Genomic DNA, 24,443 nt, shown 5'->3' with positions numbered 1-24,443 from the left:
TGTTTCCTTTTTCCTTTTTCTTTTTTAGATGTTGTAAATGCATGTGTGGAAGAAAGAATTAAGGGAAGCTAGTAAGAAAGTTGCCAAATACAGAAAGAGAAAGGACAGATGAGGAAATCATTGAAGCAATTTAAAGATGCATAGAAGAGAACAGAAAGAAGCTCGGACAAACAGGACAGCCTTGAAAATCATATTTTAATTTATCATATATGTAGAAGTATAAGCAAACTATATATAATAGAGATACACAATTTCATGTAGTCTTTTTTTCAGTTCTACTTTGCATATAGAAATGTCTATTTTATTTATTTTATTAGGTTCAAAATAAAAAAAAAATTAAGAAAACCCAGGTCATCTTTTCAGGCAAGTTATTCCTCCTTAATGGTCTACTTTTGAGAACTTGGCTTATCACACCAGTGATTCTGATTAAATGTGGTAAAGGCCAGGAATTCAATGGCTTGGTAATGAATTATTTTTCTCTGGATATCTGGCCAGATTTCTGTCCAGGATATTAATTTCAAAATCAAATATCAAATTCCTTCTGGTTTGATCTAAGTTATAGTAAAATGACACAAGTGTAAGTTGGAACCAAGTACTCTTAACTCCATTTTTTTAGCTTTAAAAACTTACAGTATCACATTTAATAAATGTATGCATCCTAGAGCTACTTTCTAATATATTCACTATATTCTTTATGCAGGGCACATATTAGATGTTTCATGGGATCAAAAATCATAAATTTAAAGTAGGAAGTATCTTAGAGATGGTCTGGTTTGACCTAAATAAATGTCAAATATGGAAAAGATTGAATTTTAACCTAGTTACCATTAATGCTACTTGTATTTAATTCATTTAGAGATATTATAAATTAGTATATTATATTGGGCAATTCTTGACTTGGATACAGAAGATGAGTTCATAGGGGACTTTGTTATGGGCAAGGCTTTTGATATCTCAGTGCTTCTTTTTCCTCAACTCTTAAAATGGGGATAATAACATTTGCATCACCATCACTAACCATACCTTTCTAACCCCAATGGGATTATAAGGAAAGTACTTGGGCAACACAAATAATTATTATTAGGTTTTAAAACTAGTTTTCTGAAAGAAGAAAATCCTCATAATTTTTGTTTTATTGTTTAGTTACGTTGATTGGCATTTTCCCTTTTCTTTTTATGTCTATTTACAATCTATACTATAAGAGCAGCTAATAAAGTTGGCCTTGGAGCCAGGAAGATCTGTTTCAAATCTTATCTCTGACATATACTGACTGAGAGACACTGGACATGCCACTTAACTCCTCATTCCTCTAGCCAGCTAAGAAATGAGTTGCAGACAGGGTGCTAACATGTATTGAATAGGAGACATTTCCTCATCTATTCTGTTCTCATTTTATTATAGAAATAGATCACAGGTCCAGACCCAGTACATATCCTTTTAACCAAGGGTAGAAGGATTCTTTAGATTTCCAGTTGACTCTCTTTCTTTTATTTCTTTTATTTATAATTATTGAAGAAATTTGTGGTATATAATAGGGAGCTAGCAGCACCTATGAATTTTGAACTATAGATACACACATGTACATATATGTATATATTAATATGTGTGTATATTCATAAACAACTAGAAAAAACACACCCACAACATGTATACGTGTGTGTGTGTGTGTGTGTATACATATACACACACACACACACGTGTATATATTTTTGTTTTGGTTGTTTTTTAATTATTCCTCTCTTATAGTTCCTTTTTGAATTCATAGTGTTTAAATAATTTGCCTTTGAAGCCAGAGGTGTTCAATATAGACCATTAATATTACTAGCAGAATATTAGAAAGCTGAAATTTTTATACTGCAAATCTTGTCTATATTAAAAAGTCTTGCTTATCCTGTTAAATTAGATGAAACCTCTGATATATTTCTTTTTCCTTTATGATTTTTGTTTAGACTTGGCTACTAATGATTCAGCAAACAGAACAGCTTAGCAGAATAATGAAGACACATGCAGAAGACCTTAACTCTGGACCACTACATAGGCTTACTATGATGATCAAAGACAAACAGCAAGTAAAGAAGAGTTATATAGGTGTTCACCAGCAAATTGAGACAGACATGTTCAAGGTATATCTTCTTGAATTACCTTTTTTCCTTGCTGGATTTTTTTGTCTTTTTTTTGTAATTTTTTCAATTATTTGTTTTTCTTAGAAGAATCAGGCTATTTGATTTTAGTGTGAGATGAAGATTTGTTTTCTATAATCAAAGTGAATTATTTATTGAATTAATTTGCTTTAATTGTAAAAATACTATCTACAACTGGAAACTGAAAAGTAGTCATTAAATTTCATATTGTAGAAAGGAATTTGTGATTTTTTTTATACTTTTATTGAATTTATCAGTGAAAATCTCAAGTTATTGAAGCTTGAAATTATTTAAATTGGTTGACTACCAGGATAGTTTATAATTGAATATTAAAAAGAGCTCCTAATGAATAAATTGTAATTAAAATTTGATGTCCAATTTTTAGGGCTAAAAAATTAGTTGAGAGTCAATGAGGTGTAAAGAAAGCTTACTTCCAAATCAAGTCAGACTTGGGCTCAAGTCTTGCTTCTTCTATATTGGTTCCATGACCGTGGATAAATTAACAGTACCACAGGAAATTCTTTTAATATTATGAATTGCAAAGCATTTATTGGTATGCATTGGTAGAGGGAATTTCATAATCAAGAGTGCCTTACAGTAATTAAATTAGTATTTTTGAATTACAAAATTTGAAAATTGTATTAAAAACAAAAGAATTAGTTTTGTGTTGTTATTTGTCCCAATACCTTTTTTTACATTTGCTTCTCTTATAGGTCACAAAGACAGAATTGGATAAATTAAAAGCAAGCTATAGGCAATTAATAAAAGAAATGAATTATGCCAAAGAGAAATATAAAGAAGCTTTGTCTAAAGGTACGTAGGAGTAAATGAATTAAAATGTTGATTTTAATGTTTCTTATTCTTGCTATTTGAAAATGATCTTCTTAAGCAATCTTATTTTTACTTTTCACAATTCACTTGAGAGCAGAGCACAAACTGAAATAGAATGGGGCAATAGGTAAAATATAGTCATTTTTACAACTTATTAAATATCTTAACCTTTTCAAAACCATACATAATTCTTGGTGGTGCAGTATTATGCAAATATTCTTACCTAATGTTAAAAGATTTAAGCCATTCTTCCTAGTTTATAAGTGCAAAATGGAGCATTATGCATTTGTTTGGAAAACTGTATTTTGTTCTTTTTATCCGAGTTTTTCAAAACACAATCATAAAGTAATTTGTTCTGATTTTAAAAAATTTCTTCCAGTTTTGTTACGATTTCACCTTGTCCAATTTAGAAGACCCCTTAAGTCTTTTAACTCTGTTTTCTCCAGAAATGTATTCAGGTTTTCATTTTCCCATTAAGACTTATCCAAAACTGATTGGAGCCTTCATTTTGTTACTATCTATGTTTTCCTGAATTTCAGATCATTATTCTTTATGAATTTGTGTATTAAAGCATTTGGAATGAATAAATTTATTATTGATATTGGTTTGTTGCCTTTGGTTCCTTATAGAATAATTTTATCTATTTTTTATTTTGGGATATTTATTTTTATGTTGTCATTTAGCATGTGGAAATTCCTAGTTTTTGTTTTTTGTTTTTTGACTCCCTTGATGCATCGTACATTTTTTTCATCACCTCAATTTTATTTTGTGTATGCTTTTGTTTTTTAAATATATTTCTTGTAAGCATCAGATCATAGAGTATTTGGTTTTTTATCCAGTCTGTCACTTTTTCATTTTATTGGATTGTTTAATAAATTTACATTTAAAGTTATGAGTTAGGTTTATATTTTCCTCCATTTCTTTCTAAAATTGTTTTTTAAAAAAGTATATTCTTTTCCTTTTCTGTTGTAAATGTAGTATATATTCCTTCAGTTAATTAACCATGATCTTTTTTTTTTAAGGTGGTCCTTTACCACTTGCTTTCTTCCCCTACCTATTATCAATTTACTTTTTCTAGTTTTGTTTAAGCTCCTTTTTCTCTTGCTTTTATCTGGCCATGTACTCAAAATATTTTAATTAATTTTTTTAATTAAAAAAATTTTAACTTTAAAATTTCTTTTTTTGTGTCTTTTTTAAAAAAAGGATTTCTTTTAGTCTCTTCATTATCCATCCTCTCTTTCTATCTAGTGGAATCCGTAATTCTCTGATTCATGACCCCTGTAATTATCTGATCTTTCTCTTTCCTCTGTATTCTTCATGTATCCAAAACTTCTACTGTATCTATTCTAAGTTCTCCCCTTTCTTGTTTTCTGCCACTGCTTTGTAAAGCTTTCCCCATGCATCCTCTTCTTTCATTATACCTCATTCCCAGAACAAAGCCAGTTATTGCAGATGTTAGGGAAGGTACTACCCCATGCGAGGTCCCCTCCCTCTGCCACATTTCTAATTATGTAGCTAATCCATTCCATCCTGTGGTTACTATTTTCCTCACATTTGCCTCAAAATCTCCTCCTTGTGTTCATGCCCTCCTTTTTCTCCAGGTGCCAGTTGTCCCCAGGGAATCTAGCTCCTCCCCGCCTGGTGCAGACTAAGTAGACTTCAAGCACTAAATCCCCCAGGCTTCATCCAGTATAAGTTCTTGATGTCCTTTTATCAACTATCTCTTTCCATCCGTGCTCATTAGAGACATGTCTTCTTATGTCAAAAATTAGGGCTCCTTCCTTTCCTCCCCTTTTCAGGCTTCCCCTCTTCTTTCTCACTTAGTAGTCTGTACAGGCTATCATAATATTCATGTTCTCACTGTTAGCCTCTGATTTGGTCCCAACACATCACACAATACTCTCTATGCCCTTTCTTCTCTCCCTTCCTCCCATGTTGTAGTGTTGTTCCATAAAAAAAAACATTAATTCACCTATAAGTTGTGTATCCCCAGGTTCTGCCCATAATGCCACCTGTCTGCTTCTTCATTCTTCTTCATTCTGCTTCTTCATCAAATTTCTGCCTTCACCCCCACCTTCTGGTGTACATTGTAGAAATGTATCTTATTGGTTTCTTTGTTGTCACCCTCTTGCTGTTGTTGTCATTGCAGGCTGCATTTATTTACTTCTACATTTCTGTCTGTCCATCTTTTTTTCTGTCTGATTAAGTACAGATTTGCTGCATTTTGAGTTTCTTTGTTCTTTAGAACACATTATCCATTTCCCTCCTATGTTTTCAGAATATGTTTGCATTATTTGAATGTCTTCTCCTCTCCTTGTATTTGAAGGTCTTTCTCCTGATGGCTTGCAGAACTTGTTTCTGAAATGAATTATCAGTTTAAACAACCATGCATTTTTGAGTTTCTAGTCTTGGATTTTTTTTTCTAGAGGCAATTTGAATTTATTTATGTTGGCATTTTATTTTCTATGTTCAGAAGTTCTGATCAGTCCTTTTCTGTGTTTTTTTAATCTTCATTATAAAATTCCATTTACTATAAGTATTAAAACTCTAAAATATTTGGGAGTTTGCTGAGATCCATTTAGAGACCATGTGAATCTAAGTATAACATAATCTTTCCCAAAATAAAGAGTCAAATAAGGAAACAGTAGTTGCTCATGGGTAAGTTCAGCTAATATACTTAAAATGACAATCCTAAAATGAATTTACTTAATCATCTGTCTATTAATGTAATCCTAAAAGAACATTTCATAGAATTAAATGAAAATAATTAAATTCATATGGGGAAAATGGTCAGGAATCTCAAAAAGTAATAATGATCAATATCAGACCTCTACCTACACTACAAAGTCGCAGTTTTTGAAACTTTTTTGGTACCATTAAAAAAAAAAAAGTGGTTCAGTACAGTAAGTTAGGTATAAAACATGGAGAAGCAAACAAAAAATAGTAGCATGATGTTTGATTAATTTCCAAATCCAACTTCCTGGATTGAGCACTCACTATTTGACAAAAACTGCTGTGAAATTTGGATAGAAGTTGTGAAGTAATTAAGAGTAGATGACTTTTAACTAATTTAGCTCCAAATAGATACATGACCAAAGTATGAAGGTTCTTATTATAAATAAGAGGAGCAAGGAAAAAAATTACTTTTTTGATCTATAGGTAGGAGAGGAGTTCATGACCAAACAAGTAATAGAATGGACCACAGAAGACAAAATGGATAATTTTGATTATATAAAATTTTTAAAGTTTTGAACCATAAAGCTAAGTTAATTAAAATTAAAAGGGAAACAGGTTGCTTGGAATAATCTTTTCACCAAGTTTCTTTGATAAAGTTTTTAAATCCAAATTACATAAGGAACTAATTTAGATGACTAAACTAAGGATCAGCAGATAAGTGAGAGATATGAAAAATCAGTTTTGAAAGGACAATTATCCTTGCTATTAACATTCCTATGAAAAATGCTCTAAATCACTAATAATTAGAGAAATATAAATTAATATAATATAAAATAATAAAAATAATAAAATAAATACTTTATACCTATCAGGCTGACACAGATGACAAAGAAGAAAACAAATATTGGAGGGTCTATGGGAAAAAAAAAACACAAACAAACTAGAGCACAGTGTGTGGACTTGTGAATTGAAGCAAGCCTATTTGGAAGGCCCAGAAAGTTACCAAACTCTGCATACTCTGACCCCAGATATACCACTACTAGACTTGTACCTCAAATTAAATCAGAGAAATAGGAAAGGTTCTATATATAGAAAAAAAAATTAGCTCTTTTCATAGTAGCAAAAATTGGAAACCAAGGGAGTATCTTTCTGTTGGGGAATGGCTAAGCAGATTTTGAATGTGAATGGAATGGAATAATATGCCATAAGAAATGGTGAAATAGATGATTTCAAAGGAAATGTAAGACTTCTATGTATTGATGATGATCAAATTAAGAAGAAATCAGAGAATGATTTATACAAAGGAAACAGCATTATTGAGAAAAGCCAATTTAAAGGATTGAAACTTTAATTAACTTAATGATAAACCTAGAGTCCAAAAGAATGAAAAGAGAACAGGCTACTGAGAGGTGATGAAGTGAAGAAAGACTTACATATTTTTGGACCTGAAAATGTAAGGATTTTTTTTTAAATGAACTATGCATCGATGTATCAAGGCTTTAATTTTAATTTTCAAAAATTTATTGAAGAGATGATCATTATAGGGATAGATTAATTTTCAAAAGTTTGTTCATTGAAAAAACAAAAATAAGACAACAAAAAGTCCATTTTGTTAGGCTTTTTTTAATGATTTTTTTAATTGGTTAGTCAACAGATTTGGCAACTTCTTGTGAATAAACTACCAAGAATTTCAAAATATTTTATTTATTTATTCATTCATTCATTCATTTATTTATTCATTTGTTTATTTATTTGTTGGTTTATTTATTTAGATATTTATTACTTTTACTATGCCATTCCTTGTCTGTTTTCTATTCTATCTCTATTTCTATTTCTATATATTTCTAGTCTATTTCTATATATCAGTTCTAAACTGTTCTTTCAAGGCTCACTCTGATCTGTCTGTATCTAGCCCTTCAGATATTCTCACAATTCCCTGCCAAGAAGCTCCCATTTTCAGCAAGCTACTTTCTATACTAGCTTGTAGACTTAACTCTAATTATTCTGGTTTTTATAGTCATTGTTCTTCTCATCTACATACTTTTTTTCCTACATATCTCTAATACCTATCCTAGTTTTTTCTACTCATTCTTCAAGGCCCAACTCAAATCCTACATCCTTCATGATAGCTTCTCCAACCATTCATGGTGTAATGGAAAGAATAATAAAGTAAGAGTTAAGATACTTTGTATTTTAGCTTTTCCACTAAAATCCCATTGGGGCCTTTGACAAGTTAGTTAATTTCATATATACATTAGTTTCTTTATCTTTAAGATGAAAGAGTTAGGTAGGTAATTTCTAGGATCTCTCCCAGCACTAAAATTGTATGGTTTTTGCTCTTGTTCTGACTCTTTCTTCATTACTTACAGCCTATTTTATATAATTCAGCATTTAATTAAATATTGTTTTGTACTGCTTGCTTTACTTTCATATGACCTTTTTTTTTCAATTAAACTATAATTTCCTTGATGACAGGTAGCATATATTAAGGTAATGAGGCAGACTATAGAAAGAGGAATATCACGATTCCTATGTTCAAATCCCAGTTCTGATACTGACTGAATGACTAGCTATGGGAGCACTTAACATTTCTTAGTTTAAGTTCCTAATTTATCAGTACTTGCATTACTTATTTTAGAGGATTTTTGTGAGGAAATAGTTTGCAAGCCTTATAGTGCTTTTAAAAATATTAATTATCTTTGTTATCTTGTTCTCATTTATTCCTATAAATATCATCTCCTTGTCATGTTATTCGAATTTGCTGCTGCTGGTGATGAAAGGATAATGGATCTAGTGCCAAAAGGGTATTAGGCAGCTATATAGCACAATCTTTTCATTTTTTACAGATAAGGAAACTGAGGTCCAGGGAGGTTGTGACCTATTCAACATGACAAATAAATACTCATCAGTATGGTATCTTAATTCATTTATTTTTTTTTCTTATTTCTTAAATTGTCTAGGACAGACCTGAGAGCATGGGCTTACTGATTAATTAACAGTTGTTGGTTGATTTGTGAAATATATCAAATAACACCGAATATAACTTGATCTAGACCCTATTACTATGAAGTAATGATAAATATTTTTATGATATGATAATTAATTTTGCTAACCTTTCTCTACTCTCTTCAGGAAAGGAAACAGAGAAAGCAAAAGATCGTTATGACAAAGCTACAATGAAACTTCATATGTTACATAATCAATATGTATTGGCTTTGAAAGGGGCACAGCTTCATCAGCATCAGTACTATGATACTACACTTCCTCAGCTCCTGGACTCATTACAAAAAATGCAAGAAGAAATGATAAACGCATTGTAAGATAAGCTTCTTAATTAGAATTGATCTTTTAAAGTAATTTTTCTGTTTTCTATCCCTATTAATATTTTAATATATGTCATCTAAAATTTTTTACTTTTATATTGCTCACTTAATTATTCTCTTTTATAGTCTCTTTTCCCTCTATTATCTTTAGTAAATCATAAAACCTTTTCTGTTCCTGTTTGCATACTGCTGAATGCTAATGGTAGAAGTCATATAGTTTTGCTGATTGAGACCACTACAGATTTATGCTCTATAATCTCAACTGGGCCTTTAATACTGCTTTTACTCTACCCTAATTCACTTTTTATTTTAATTTCCTTGATATCTGTACCAACCTCTTCTCTTCTTAAATCATTTACTTTGTCCCATTTTCCCTCCCTCTTAGCAGATCTTACTTCCTATTTCACTGAAACAATCCAAATCATCCATCAAGTGCTCTTCTCATTTCAGTATGTCAAATCATCTTAATGTTTTCCCATTCTCTCCTTTTCTGTATTATTAGAGAATATAACTGATTTTTCTCTTTGCCAAAGCCACCTACCTGTGCTCTTAACTTCTCAGTGTCTCTTTCTTAGAGTTTATCTCTTCAGTTATTCACTGTCCCCTTCACCAATTTTCAGCCTTTCCTTATCTACTGGTTCTTTCCCTCCCAGTACACAAACACACCATCCATTAAAAAAAAAAAAAATATATATATATATATATTTTCTCTACCCTATCTTCTTAAGATATTGTCTTATATCTTTTCTCCTTTCATAGCCAAACACCTAGAAAAAGCTGTTTATATATTAGTGACCTCAACTTTCTCACCTCTTCTACTTTAACCCCTTGCAATTTGGTTTCTTTCCTGCCTCTTAGTAGAAACTCCTCTCAGAAGTTACATGTGACCTTTTTATTTCTAGAACAAATAGTTTTTTCTCAGACTACATCCTTCTTGACTCCTCTGCATGCATTTGATACTTTTGGCACCAATACCTTTTTTCTGGATTCCTTTCTGGATGTGGTTCTCTTTCCATCTGTCACTTTTTTTCTCAGAATCCTTCGCAAATTTATCATTCACATCCTGTCCCTTGTGTTTGGGTGCTTCCTAAACCTCTGTGCCATAGTAGTGTTTGTATCAATTGAAAGAAATCAGTAATTTTGATATAGTTTTAATTTGTGAAAACACTAGTCACTCATTTTCTTTTTCTGATAAGTTTACTCAAAAAAACTGATGTTGAGCAACCTGAACAGTTTTCTCACTTTTTTTAGGGATTGATTTTGTGCCATGCACATGTTTCTTTCTGTTCTTTTGTTATGCTTTTAATTCTCTCATTTTAAAAAATGTAAATTATTCTAAAGAAACCTGCAATTGTAGCTCCTAAATAACATATCAATGATTTTAGAGATACAACAGAATCTTTCTGATGTGGGTAAAGCATTTCAAGTATAATTCATGTCAACTAGAGAAAGAGATTAGTCTCACCAAAAGGAAAAGAAGAATTTAGATGAAAACAAAGAAAAGCAAAAGCTCATATGAACCAGCAAACTAATACTGCAAAAATCCTGGTCAGTAATAAGCAAAGACTTTCAGAGGGACCTGGCCAGATACAGAGTTTGTTATCGATTTTTCAGCAGAGAAATATAGTCTTTTTGAATTCAGAAGAACAGTGAATATTCCAGTTTTAAATACCTTTCTACTCATTATTATGAAGAAAAAAATCTTTTCCGTGGGCAAGGCAATACAAAAACTAAAATAATGAAACTTGGAAAGTCAACTTTTACTTACTTTTTAATTAAAACTAGAATCAAAATTGCTATCAGAACAACTCCAGGTAAATCTTTATGCTTTGGGCCCCTTTACCAAGACTGTAAAATATCCATCCCAGAAGTATTTTGGGAATTTTGAAGCTTCTGGTATTTTAAAATTTCCATGCCCCCATTGAAGGAATGATAAACTCTGATTTTTATATTATTATACAGAGAGGTAGAATTGTTATGGAGTTATAGAAATACCTAAATGGAGATGGACTATCTCCATATACTGTTGTTATATCTGGAAAAGTTAAGAAGTTATCCAAAAGGTGAAGATAAACTTATTTCCGTTACATGGCAACTAATCTGATTTAAACCTCATAGAAAATGTATGGAATTGTCTTGGAAAAATGGACTGTTTGTCAGTGATACATTTAATAGCCTAATGTAATATGTGGTTTCATTAAGACAACTTTAAAGAAAATGTTTTAAAATCTTGAGAAGTTAATGCCAGAGCATCTAAAAGAAGGAATTGCAGCAAAATGTTGCATTTTAAAAGCTGTTCGATGTGTAAAAAGTTGTGAATATGAGTCAGTAAATTTTTACTATTTTGTTTTTCCCCACATAATGTGCATATCACTGTAGTTTTCTTTTTATATCTATAACTACTCTCTTAGTGATCTTATCAGTTCTTAAGGATTTAATTATGTCATTTCTAATCTGATAACTTTCATTCTTACTCATACATATCAGAGAATATCTCCAAAGTCTCAGTGTAGTTTAAAGGTGTAAAATCTTAAAACTCCACAAAAACTTATGTGTGTTTTTCTATGTCTCTATCTATCTACATATACTCACACACTTACATATATGTATACATTCATACATCTTTTCTCTTAACTTTTTTATTTCCATGCAGATTACTACTGTTCTTTTACTTAACTTGTTGTAATCTGTTATTTACCCTCACTCTTCTCTCTTATTCACTGCTGATGTCCAGTTATTTGGAGAGACTTTTGATTTTGTATGTATATTTATTTATTTATATTTATACATAAATATATATATATATATATATATATATATATATATATATATATATATATATATATATATATATATATATATATATATATATATATACACACACACAAACACCTGGATAATATCTTGCATCAATCTAATTCTCTCAGTTCACATGGCCAGAGCCCTCGCATGCTTACCCTTTAGCCTGTGTTATAACACCTCTTAATTTGTATTCTCATAGAATCTTTTTCCTCTCTGGGATGCATCTTCTACACAGTATCCAAACTGATTCTTCTGAAGCACAAGTCTGACCTGGCCATTCGCCTACTCAGAAATCTTTTGGTTCTCTATGAATAAACAGCAATGAAAACCTAATCCTTATAAATAAATATTTCTAGGATTAAACATAAACTGTTTTGTTTGTGTTTTAAATCTCTTTGTAGCCTGATTTGGGGAAATGCAGATGGACCTCACATCCTCCCTCTGATGCATTAGGTTCTCTTGCCATATTGACCTTCTTGGTATTCCCTCTTCATGATCTCCTACCTCTTTGCCTGTGGTTGAACAGCTCTTCTAGAGACTTCTTCTTTCTCATTTCTGCCTTTTGGAACACATGACTTCCTTGAAACTCAGCCTAAGTACCACCTTCTTCAGAAGACCTTTCTTGATTTCTTTCAGTTATTAGCGCTACCTCCTCCCTACAATTATTTTGAATTTATTTTAATCATATTATTCCAGTGGTTCTCAACCTTTCTAATGCCATGACCCCGCAATACAGTTCCTCATGTTGCAGTGACCCCAATCCAAAAAATTATTTTGGTGGCTACTTCAAAACTGTAATTTTGCTACAGTTATGATTTGGAATGTAAATACCTGATATGCATTATGTATTCTCATTGCTACAAATTGAGAGGTTGAGAACCGCTGCGTTATGCATTTGTGTACATCTCATATGCATCTAGTAGAGTTTGAACTCTTGGAAGAAAGGAATCATATATATATATATTTTTTTCTTTGTCCCCCTGCTTGGCATATAGTAGGAGATTAATTAATGCTTAATTGGATTGATTTGGATTCTCCATATCAAAGTAAGACATTACCCATGTTGATTTTATATATTTCCTTCTCTTTACCTTCATTTTTCTAAATGTATTCCTTTTCTAGAGGCAGTTTAATGGAACAGTGTCTAGAGCAGTGGATCTTGAATGAGGAAGGTCTGAATTTAAATACAACCATAGATACTTAATAACCTGGTGAACTTGGTCAAACCATTTAACCTCTGCCTACCTTAGTTTCTTCATCTGGAAAATGGAAATAATAATAGCAATTCTCTCTCAGGTTCGTTGTGAGGATAAAATGAGGTAAATTTTATAAAGTGCTTTGTAAACTGTATAGTTTCATATGCTCATTACTATTATTATTTTTGTAATCATCTTTATAAACTATGATTATTTCCTAAATCTAATACTTCTTCCTCCCAGTTTGCCCAGGCCAACAATGCACAGAATCAGTGTGCCATTTTCTATATCTCTTATTTGCTATAGGTAGCCCAAAACAATGGAAGCAACAATAAAAATTCCATTTCTAGTCAATTAGCAATTAAATACATTTGATTAGCTGCCAATCCTGAAAAGATTAGGAAGCTCTTAAAAAGTAAAACTACAGAAATCTTCAGAAGAAGTTCCTTGAAGGTTCACTAGTTTGACTTTGCTTAATTTCTGAATCTTGTGCCAGAAAGTCTTCTTAAGGGACTTTATTTTTTCCCTTGTATGAAATTTAGTATTTGCAGAAAGAATAACCTCAGTCCCATTGAATAGAGTTGATTAAAAACATTTATTTCAGCTACTAGATATCTTGTGGGAATGGAACAGGAGTGTAGAAGGAAGGTCCAGAATTATGGTGTGGTATAATGGAAAGAACACAGGCTATAGAGTCAGGTAATATGAAACTCTAGTCTTGGCTCTTCCACTACTTGAGTAACTTGGGCAAATCACTTTACCTTTGTGGGCCTGAGTTTACTGTTTTGTATAATAAAGGCTTGATAATTTGTAAGATTATCTGTCCTGCTCTCAAAGTCTGTAAAAGAAGTTAACTGGCTTTCTACAGTGAATTCCCTGGGTTCAGCTGGACATGACAGAACCAGCTCTGGAGTTAAATGAATAAGATCAGGAATCTTGGATCCCACTCATTCATATAATATATCATCTAAGATGATAGGAGACATAACAGAGTGAACAAAACTAACAGTTAAAGCAGCTTCTCTGCTAAAGAGAACTGTAAAAATGATTTGTTAGCGTTCTTAACTTGTAAAGATTAAAATTTAGGGGGGAAACTGATAGAGGTAGAAATTAGTTTCTCTCTGCAAGGAGTATTATATTTTTAGAGGTTTATTAAAGGTTGAGGATTAAAGAAAATTACAGAATAAGAAAGCACGTGTCTAGGTCCAGAGAGGCCTAGACACAACCTCACCTACATTATGAAAAGAGCTGCGTCTGCTTGCAAACAGAAACAGGAAAGAAAAATAAGAGCTCTCAGAAGCCTTTCCAATCAGATTAAATACCCCATCTCGATCTCAGCCCAGGTGAGAATTCAGTGATATTACAAAGCATTCTGGGAAAGTGGAGCAAGGTCTTCTGGGGATTGAAGTCCTGGATTCAAGTCTCCATTTTTATATCCCCCGTTTGATCCTCTGGGAAGAAGGACTTCCCCAAAGGATCATAAAAAACATAATCAATTTAAAGATTACAATAATTTGAGGATAAGAGAATAACAAAACAAAACCAATAATTGCTGGACGCATTGACAAAAAATCAGTTAGGGGGCAGTCCCCTTTGGCATGAAAGTATAGATACAAATAAATGTTCAATCAACTACACCCAAAGTTCATTCTTGTACAGCTTGTGGTCTGGAGGTTTCTTCATGGTGTCTTCTCCAACAGTTCAGTTTCTGGATTCAGAGAGGTAGCATCTTTCTTTACCTAAAATTTTTCTCAAAAGGAATTTAAACTTTGCAATTTAAATAATGATATTTTTTTATATTCCCCCGTTAAGAGGGTGATTGAAAAATATAGGATCACTTAGGGATGCATAGCTGAGGTATGAGGTATATGAATCAATTGGTAAGAGAAATTAAAAAGATATCAGAAAAATCCAAATAAAGAAAGAAAATACTGGATGAAAATATAGACAATCAAAGTCTTATGTGTAAAATTTCTAAGTAAAGGAAAAATAAATCTATAACAGTTCCTTGAATCAGGGTTCAATTAAAATGATCTAAGCAATGATGCATTTACCCAGTCAGTAGCCAGGACTATAGAAAGTTACCACACTATGAAAGAGAGAAAAGGGACCAGATTATAGGAGCCAAGATTGAGATAGTTGGTAAAATATGGAACAAGGAAGAGCTGCCTTTAACACATGTTAAACAGCGAATCTCGAACCCCAAACACGTTCTTCAAGTCTTCTTTGTCTAGGCTCAAAATTTCATCAATCCCACCAGGATTGGTTGGTCTCTTTGACCTTATGCTCGATTGGCACTATGCTGTTTAGCTTTGTGCTTCTTTGGCACTGTGCAATGTCTCTTTTGTGTATATCTTGTCCTGGAATCAGACAGAATCATTAAGCAAAGTCCCATAATTTCTTTAAACAATTAGTGGCATCATTTTTATAGTCATGAGCTTTTGGGGCATGCATTAGCAATGTATCTTAAACTTATAGTATTGCAAAATCAAAAAGTTAAAGAAAATCGTAATGCTGGTGACATGTGCTTCAAATATAAAAAGGAGAGAAAAATAAAAAAAAAAACTGAAGTAGTATATTGCACATGCAAGAAAAATATAATAATAAAAAAGCTTTAAACATTCAAAAATATAGCTTATAATCATTGACACTCTGTGTCAGCTAAGGAAATATAGAATACAAGGCTTTCTCACCAAAAATGATATCCATTTCCTCTTCATATCTGGCCATGATCCATTGTGAGTACAAACAAATGAATTGAACAAGGTAACATTTTTCATTGTTAAAGAACAGCAGTATAAATTTGTAGTTATCAATATCCCCAAAATTCTCAATAGCCCAATTAATTACAATAGCAAACAAACACACAATCATATTTCATATAAGTTGCTGTATGGCATTTTAAAAAACCCTATGAATTGATGGATATTTGTCACAATTTTTACAAATGTAGCAATCTTTCAACCTTGGTAATAAACATATTTTTAAACAAAGTAAAGCTCATCTTGGGTTAAGAACATAATCAAGAAATATCATTCTGGTGGAAGTAAAGTAGTGAGCTGAAGAGTTATAAATGAGAGGTGCTCCTTTTTTGGAGGCTTTTTAGGGGTACAAATGCCCTGAGATTAACTGCCCAACTTCCATTCACATATTTAGAAATGTGGGAAGGTTGGGGTTATAATTCTATTTTACTTCAGCTACTAGAATGGGCCTTACACCTTGTGGTAGGGGAGATTGTTAAAAAAAAAATTCCAAGAATCATGTTTAAAAAACCCTTAAAATCATTTGAGATGTTTAGCATATTAAATTTTCCAAAGGTTGTTATAGCAATTGTAACCAGTTCTGATGAAGTCCATCTATCCCCTATGTGACAATTTACAAAAGCAAAAATAGAAAGGCTGTTTTTTATATATGGGCTTAATTACAATGATCTCAATATGGTTATAGGGAAAAAGCAACAGAATTTAACAGTAGTTAACCCAGTACATTAAAATGATTCAGTGTAACAGAATAATATTGAATGCAGCAATATAGGAATTTAAAATCACAAAGTTAAACCTTAAACAAAGCAAACAGTAAAATGCAATGGAATATAGAGATTTTTTTTTAAATAAACCATTAGAGTCTGAAATGCCTTAAAATATGTAACCTCCAGTCTTTAAAGTTCTTTGGGTTATTATATGTGAATCTTAAAAATTCTCAGACCCTACTTCAGAAGATTTGGTTAAGACCATTCCCCATTTAAACAATGAAGGTACTTGATCAGGAATGTGGGAACTCTACTTCACCCATACTTAAGCATACTTTAGGGGAAGATAAAGTTGTAAACTCCTTACTGAACAATGAAAAGTACTTAAGTCATACTTATAGTGAGGCAAAAATCCCTTAAGCTAAGTCTATTTTTAGATCTAATACAAAAAGGTGCTAAGTACCTATGAAGGTCAAACAACTTGCAAACTTGCAAGGGGCAAGGAGGTGTGAACTCACTCAGAAGTTTTAGTCTACCCAGAGAAGTTGAGAACTAAAGAAGGTGTGAATTAAGAATGGTCAGTCCTTTGGAAAAAACGTCTACTATGATTGGTAGATGTGAGAACTTAGGAGAGGTGACATAGGAGAAAATTCTCTTTAAAAGGAGCTCAAAAGAGGTCTCTAGGAGATTATCAGCTTGCCAAAGCTGAATTGGAGAGAGACAGCTTGCCAGAACTGCCTTGAAGGGCTTTGTGGCCGAACTTAGTTCAACTTGCCAAAGCTGAACTGGTGGGTCTCTCTGAACACTAGAATTATGCTTGGGACAAAGCTTGTGGTGAGTGGATAAAAGACTGACTTATCTCTCTCTTAGGACTTGGGCCTAGGCTGGCCTGGGGTGGCCTAGCCCTTTTCTCATTGTTTCCTCTTACTCTCTCTCTTTCATTAATTCCTTATTTGTATTAATTAAAATCTCCATAAAACCCAGCTGACTTGGGTATATTTCATAATTGAGAATTTTTCCCTAGTGACCACTTTATATTTGATTTAACTCAAGACAATGTCTTGAAACCATATTTCCGTGGTCACAGTTTAAGGCAAACACTCTTTTATCTGTAACAGTTTATACCAACCACTTTTTTAATTGTTACATATCCATTTAAATGTCTATTGTCTGAAGGCAAATTGATAAGGGGTAAGCAATGAGGTTCAAGCAATCTGCTTAGGGCCACATGGCCATGAAGTGTCTCAGGCCAGACTTTAACTGAGGACCTCCCATCTCTAGGCCTGGCTCTCAGTTCACTGAGCCTCAGAGTTTTTTCTCCATAGTTAGCTAAATGGTTGTAGGGATCTGAATCTCCTCCCTGACACACAGGTGAAGTCAATAAAAGGATCAATGCAATTAAAAGATATCCTTGTAAAATAGCCATGCTTTTAAGTTCCTGCTTCAAAAAACCTTTCTTCTTTCCCTCTTGTCTCTCTCCCCTCCTACCATCCACCCGCGTGGTCAATACCCCCATTTTTTACCAGCTAATAGAAATGAGTCTTGAGTGATGAGTGGATCTGCTCCAAGGCTAGACTTTGTTGGGCAGGCAGGTCACCAGGTGATTGCAATCTAGGTTGAATCAGGTGGGCCAGGTGAGCGAGAGAGAACACCGGGGTGGGCAGGGCCAGGACAGGAATGCAGATAAGCAGCAGGGCTGGGAGCCAGAGTGGGCAGCCGGGGTGGGCAGGTGAGCTGCAATCTGGGTCAAACAGCAAACCTGTCTGGAGTGGATGGTTGCAGGCAGGCAGGGAGAAGCATTCGAGCCGGGTGGGGTGAGCTATCTAATGGCTGGAATGAGCAGCAGCTTTGAGAGGGTAAAAAAAACCTTGACCAGAGAAACATGCTTAAAAAAAATTCTAGGCAATAGCTATTAAAGCTGAACTAAAGTAGAGAAAAGAATCCGAAGATTGAGATATTTCGTTATCTCTTTGTGGTCACCAAACTGAAAAGATTCAAATTTAGGGGGAAACTGATAGAGGTAGAAATTAGTTTCTCTCTGCAAGGAGTATTATATTTTTAGAGGCTTATTAAAGGTTAAGGATTAAAGAAAATTATAGAATAAGAAAGCACGTGTCTAGGTCCAGAGAGGCCTAGACACAACCTCACCTATATTATGAAAAGAGCCGCATCTGCTTGCAAACGGAAACAGGAAAGAAAAAAAAAAGAGCACCCAGAAGCCTTTCCAATCAGGTTAAATACCCCATCTTGATCTTGTCCCAGGTGAGAATTCAGTGATATTACAAAGCATTCTGGGGAAGTGGAGCAAGGACTTCTGGGGATTGAAGCCCTGGATTCAAGTCTCCATTTTTACAAACTTCAGTGTCAGGCTGCAAAGTAATGAGCCATTTTTGGACTAGAATAATTATTCAAGGCTTGTAGAAATCAGTCAACAAGCACTTATTATGTATTAGACGCTGGATTCAAATAAAATAACTCAAATAATTCCTGCTAGCACAAAGTATAATTATACTCTGACAGGGAAGAAGTTAAGAACATGAGAGAAAATACTGCAAAGGGAAGGGACACATGAAGATAACTTGGTAGTTTATGAATTCCTTGTGGAGGATAACCATATTTTGCTTTGCATTTCTTTTGGTTTGTAGCATTGTGCCTTACACATATTGTATATAGTACTTATTTGAATGAAAAAAATACAAGAAAATAGGGAGAGAGAAACTCTGTTCCATGGATTACTTATTTCCTGAATCTAGCTCTTCTACCTCCACACTATAGCACTTGAGCCCTACCTCATCAACCAGTCAGTATTCTAGTAATAGGTCACTTCCATCCTTTGTTATCTTTTGAACAAAAGGAAGCTGTTGGCTTGGCTTGCCTGCTGAAAGGATTTTGTTTGGGACATTTCCAAATAGGTGGTTTTCTGATATATTGATCTTGACTAAGGGGTATTTTGGAAGCTGTTGGATATTCGTGCATTAATTCAACAATCATTTATTAAGCATCTATTATGTGGTAGACACTGATACCAGACAAAAACAAAAACAAAACCTCTAGAAGCTTAAATTCTGTTGAAGTGTTTATGTGTAAGGAGAGACTCAGTAGAGATAAAAGATTTCATAATCAGAAACCAGAGCCCCTTTGCTCCTTTGTTGTCCTCTCTTAGGTCCCTTATCCTTCTAAGGGAAGTGATTTATAATCAGAATGTCAGAACTGGAAGGCAACTTAGATATAATCCCAACCACATTTCTTATTTTACAATTGAAGAAATTGAGCTCCAGAGAGTTGAAATGACTTTCTAAAGGTCAGACAATTAATGGACTAAACCCAGATAACTAACTTCATTTCTAGTTAAGTAATATTATTTTTTTCATAAAAAATGCTGCCTGTCAGCCTCCCCCTTCTTTGAATAATTTTGCCAACCTATAATCAAAGCAATAAATCACTTTTTGCCCTAGCTAGTTTACTGCTATATTATACTATCTCTACTTGGCCCTGAGCATATAAGATAGCCCTTGTTCTCAAGGTACTTATGTTCTAGACTGGGAGGATACAACATGTTTGTAGATAAGTAAAGCTTTATACAAGAAAAGTACTATGATAAGGTGGTGGTAGTGTGAACAGCAACTGAGGGAGACAAGAAGGTCATTTGAAGGAGTGGCAGCTGAATTGAACTTTGACAGGGTTCCATGGGGTCAGGTTGAGGGAAACATTTATAGACTTGGGGGCACCCTGGGGAAAGTCATGGAGAGAGATAAAGGAAAATCATGTTCAGATAATAGCAAGCCAACCAGTTTGACTGGATTGAAAAGCATGAGAGAAAGTATTTTGTATTATATACTCACCCTGGAAAGTTCTAGATTATGAATGTCTTCAAATACCACACAGAAGAACTTGTATTCTATCTTTGAAACAATTGGGAGCTAATGAAACTTTCTGAGTTGGAATAGTGGTATGAGTAGACTTGTCTTATAGAAATGCTAATTGTGGAGGCAAATTAGGACCATTAGAAGTAGCATAAGAAAAAAGAGAGACTTCCAAAGGAGTTTTAACATGAAGGGGTTTTATCAGTTTCTTCTGCCCATTTAAATTCTTATATTTGGCAGCCAAAACTTCTTCAAATATGCAGTGTTATAGCAAACAGGTAAAGGAAGAAAAGAGGGAATTCATGCACATTATTGTCTCCAAAAGAAATTCAGAGTTGGTTCATGGTGAAAACAAGAAACAATAAAAACTTGCAAGATCATAGTCAAATGATATGGGCATGAATCTTCCCAATGAATTCAGGAGAAGTATCAGAAAGATAGTCTTGAGATGTTCTATTAATCAATTAACCAAACATTTATAAAGCACCTCTATAATTATGCCAGACCTGGTGCTAAGCTTTGGGGATACAAAAAGGTCTGTCTCTGCCCTCAAGGAGTTTGCAGTCTAATGGAAGAGATAACATGCAAACAAATATATACAAAGTAATCTGTGTACAGAATAAATAGGAAATGAGAGAGAAGGCACTAGAATTAATTTTAATTATAAAAAATAATAACAAACTGGAAAAATATTTAACTATATTTATGCATGTGTACATGCATTCTATAGCAAGCAGTATTTATTTATTTGTATTCCCCAGAGAGAAGATGATGTTTGCCATTATAAAAATCCAAGAACCACCCATACTTTTCTTATGTATTAACTTCCCTGGGCAATCTATTCAACTCAGCTATCACAGATTTTCAGGTTGGGTCCTTGAATAGAGTGACTATTCTAATAGATTCCAAGGTCCCTGAAACTATACTTCATTATCCCCCCATCAGGGGGATTACTTTTAATAGTCAACTGGTAGACATAATTACCTTCAAACAAAGGCATTTATGGCAGAGTCAGGATGATAAACTCCCCACCATGAACCTAGGACATACTCTCTCACAAATATACACAACATTTGTGTGATGACTGAGAACGGATTATTCTCATAGAAAGGAATAAATGGGGAATACATGTGGTCGACACAGCTCCTTCCTTCATTGTCTCAGTTACCTAATGTCCTTGCTCTCCTTGTGGAATCTCATATTTCTTCGCAATACCTTCATCCAGGTTACGTGGATCTGCTTTACTGCAGTTGTGCTTCGATTAGCAAGACTAATTATCTTTTAGAATCCGTGGTTGGTTTTCTTTTCTGTTGCCAGAGTTCTTGTGCCTGGAAACTGCTTCCTTACTGACATTCTGTTTCTCTGTGCCTGTGCCTCCATAAAAAGTAAGTCTCTTTGCCTCTTCCTGGATACATCTTAAATGTACCTCAAACTCTTTCTAGGTTAAAAGGCTTTTCTTTTAAGAGCCAGCTGGAGTTTGGTCAGTTGTCAGAGAGGCAGTGCCAAATTCTCCTTCTGGTTCATTGTGCACACTTTGTTAAGGCATCAACAGGTTTAGATAAGTCTTTGTACTTCATTCACATGATACCTCATTAAATCTGTTATCTTCCACTTTCTCTATTTATGTCAATTAATTACAGAATTGCTTGGGACACTGAGATCTCATGTCAGCTTCCCATGGCCCTGCAGCTAGTAGTGTATGTAGTGTATGTAGCAGGTGTTCCTGACTCCAAGGCCAGCTCTTTGTACTCACTATTCTAAGCTGCTTCTAAGAACCCTCAGTAGCCTAAATCATTTTTGAGGAACTTCCCATCGGAATTCCTATCTAGTTGTATAATTCTTATTTGTTCTGTTCCCTGCCTTTCCCCAACTTTCTCCTGTGCTTTTTCCTAATGTCAGGGTTGTTATGAACCTGAAGATAACTTTAGAATTAGCAGCCTCCTGTAATGTTTAAAATTATTATTGGAGATCATATATTGAATTATAGCCATTTAGTAGTAAAAATGAGAAAGAGAAAACAAGAGTAGTCTAATTAAAAATTTTCAAGCTGCACCGTGCCTTTTTGCCTCCAGATTCTCAGTGGAGCTGCTGCTTCAGCAGTCCAGACCCAGAGCCAGGGCAAGCACCTGCTTCTAGAGATCACTCTGCCAGATAAAAATAAGACCAGAAGTGCTGGCCAAGGAGAGAGGGAGCAGCTCTGGTCTAGGAAGAAAAGCAAGATAGAGAACCAGAAAGAGAAAATGAAATATCACCTGGTCAGTCTCACTATCAAAAGTCACCAAACCACATTGCATTTCTTCAGTTCTTGGTTTCCAGTTCAGGTGACAGCAAGGGCCAGCACAGTGCCAGCTACAAGTGCAGTGGGCCAGATAAAACCAGAGACTGATCAGAGAGAGCCAGGAAAACTCTGATCCCACCAGGAAGAAAAAATGCTCAGCTCAACTCTTATAAGGCTAATGCTGTCATTTCTCCTGGGGTTACGCTGATTGGACAGTCTGGCTCATGAGTCTGACCGCCAGGTGGCCATGTAGTGTCCTGATCACATGACTTAATGGTGTCTTCCCTTAATGCACATGTGCATGAGGCTATATTTTTTATGTTAACTTCACACAGTTCCCCTCTCTGATTCTTTGGGAGGCCAGCATGTTGTCTCTCCACTTTTGATTCCATTGACTCCCCAATGAATCATCCCATATATGGAGTCTATACATTTTAGGATTGTCTTACCAGGTGCATAAGAGCATAAAAGATATTGTCCATATCATGGAGAGTGTAATTACAATTTACATATTTTTTACCATAATTAAAGAAATGATTGATATTGACATTGACGAGGAGTCATTAGTGGGAATTCCTTTTTATGACATGAGTTTTATAATCAGGATAAAATAACAAATCATGGGAGGAATAAAAGTGAATGGAGGGCTCAAGGCTTCCCCCCCCCCCCCCCCCCCCAGTTCAGTTCATTATATCATAATGTAGTGTTTGATTTCTGGGAATATCCTCTACTGCTATCATCTTTTTAGTCTATTTGGAGTCATGATGGTCCTTATAGCATCTTCTCCAGGAGATAGATCTACTATCCTGGTCCAGATTATTGGTGATATCTTTTCCTAAAAGTTTAGACTATGAACTTTAAGGATAATTTCACAATCCCTCCTCAGGGTTGTTGATCTAAGATCAGGTTATTGATCTAAGAAGGCCTTAAATAACATATGGATCACTTCTCTGAAAAACAAGAGGAAATTTAATTAAATATACAAAATGTATAAATAGAAGTGTATATATATATGTATAAATTAAAATCATAACAAGTCTCTGATACATATTCATACCTCTCATGGAGGTAGTTTATATACTATCAGCATATAGGACCCGTACAGCAATATTGCAGCTACCCACTATTTTACATGACTAAAGACAGTTGTCATGCCCAAAGAAAAAAGGGACAGAAGTCTGACAAAAGGGGGATGTAATCCCCTAGTCTGATTTCTACTCTATTAATAGGAATAGCAAGCCAGAGTTAGAGCCAAATAGGGATATATTTTAGTTTACATATCTTACAGACTGAAACAGAGAAATCCAACCTGAATTTACTGAATAGCTGCTTCTCCAAGTCCCCTGAGATAACTCCCCTACTTTGGCATTGACATTTACCACCCCCGTAGGGGTTATTGACATTCATGATCCTATGCTCATCAGCACTGATCAGTGGCTTACTAGCAGTCCTTTTTTCTGAAATCAGACCCAAACATCAAATAACCAGTGACAATCTTAAGCCTGGGAGATGTAATGTTGTCAGAGCTGTTAGACATTGTGAGCTGATCCTTTGAAGTTTAAAAAAAATTCAAATGAGAAAGAAAGAAAAAAATAAAAAAAATCTTATTTCAAACTCCGTTAAACAATATGGCAGTCAAACATGGGCATAAAAAAAAACCCAAACCAGATCGATCATTTAAAAATGCAAGCTATTGTCTTGTTAGCATGGCCATGATCCTTAATACTAGTGTACATAATTTTTTTCTCCTAATAGAATGTAGGCATAAACTTTAATATAATGACTAAGGCAAATTCTGAAAAGGACAAAAATTACCAGCATGAAAAAGGACCATTTGGCCTTAGTTGCCAACAAACCTGGTCCC

The 24,443-nt window shown here is 33.9% G+C and overlaps 1 protein-coding gene across 13 annotated transcripts in view; it reads left to right on the top strand.

The window, feature by feature from the left end:
- FER (FER tyrosine kinase) overlaps positions 1–24,443 on the top strand; it is a 258,919-nt gene that overhangs the window by 62,875 nt on the left and 171,601 nt on the right. For 12 of the 13 annotated variants that reach the window (XR_008917907.1, XM_056824726.1, XM_056824725.1 and 9 more), the window contains 3 exons: positions 1,950–2,123; positions 2,855–2,954; positions 8,781–8,964. Coding sequence is in view for 12 of the 13 variants with exons in the window: in XM_056824725.1 (XP_056680703.1) it covers positions 1,950–2,123; positions 2,855–2,954; positions 8,781–8,964 (458 nt within the window). In the remaining variant the exon portion in view is untranslated. Of the gene's footprint in view, positions 1–1,949; positions 2,124–2,854; positions 2,955–8,780; positions 8,965–12,895; positions 13,070–24,443 lie in introns of those variants that run through there. The other variant, XM_056824729.1, reaches the window with a different exon arrangement.

This window comes from Monodelphis domestica, chromosome 3, assembly GCF_027887165.1.
Source record: "Monodelphis domestica isolate mMonDom1 chromosome 3, mMonDom1.pri, whole genome shotgun sequence".
Taxonomy (NCBI): Eukaryota; Metazoa; Chordata; class Mammalia; order Didelphimorphia; family Didelphidae; genus Monodelphis; species Monodelphis domestica.
This window is presented reverse-complemented; position numbering and strand designations above follow the sequence as displayed.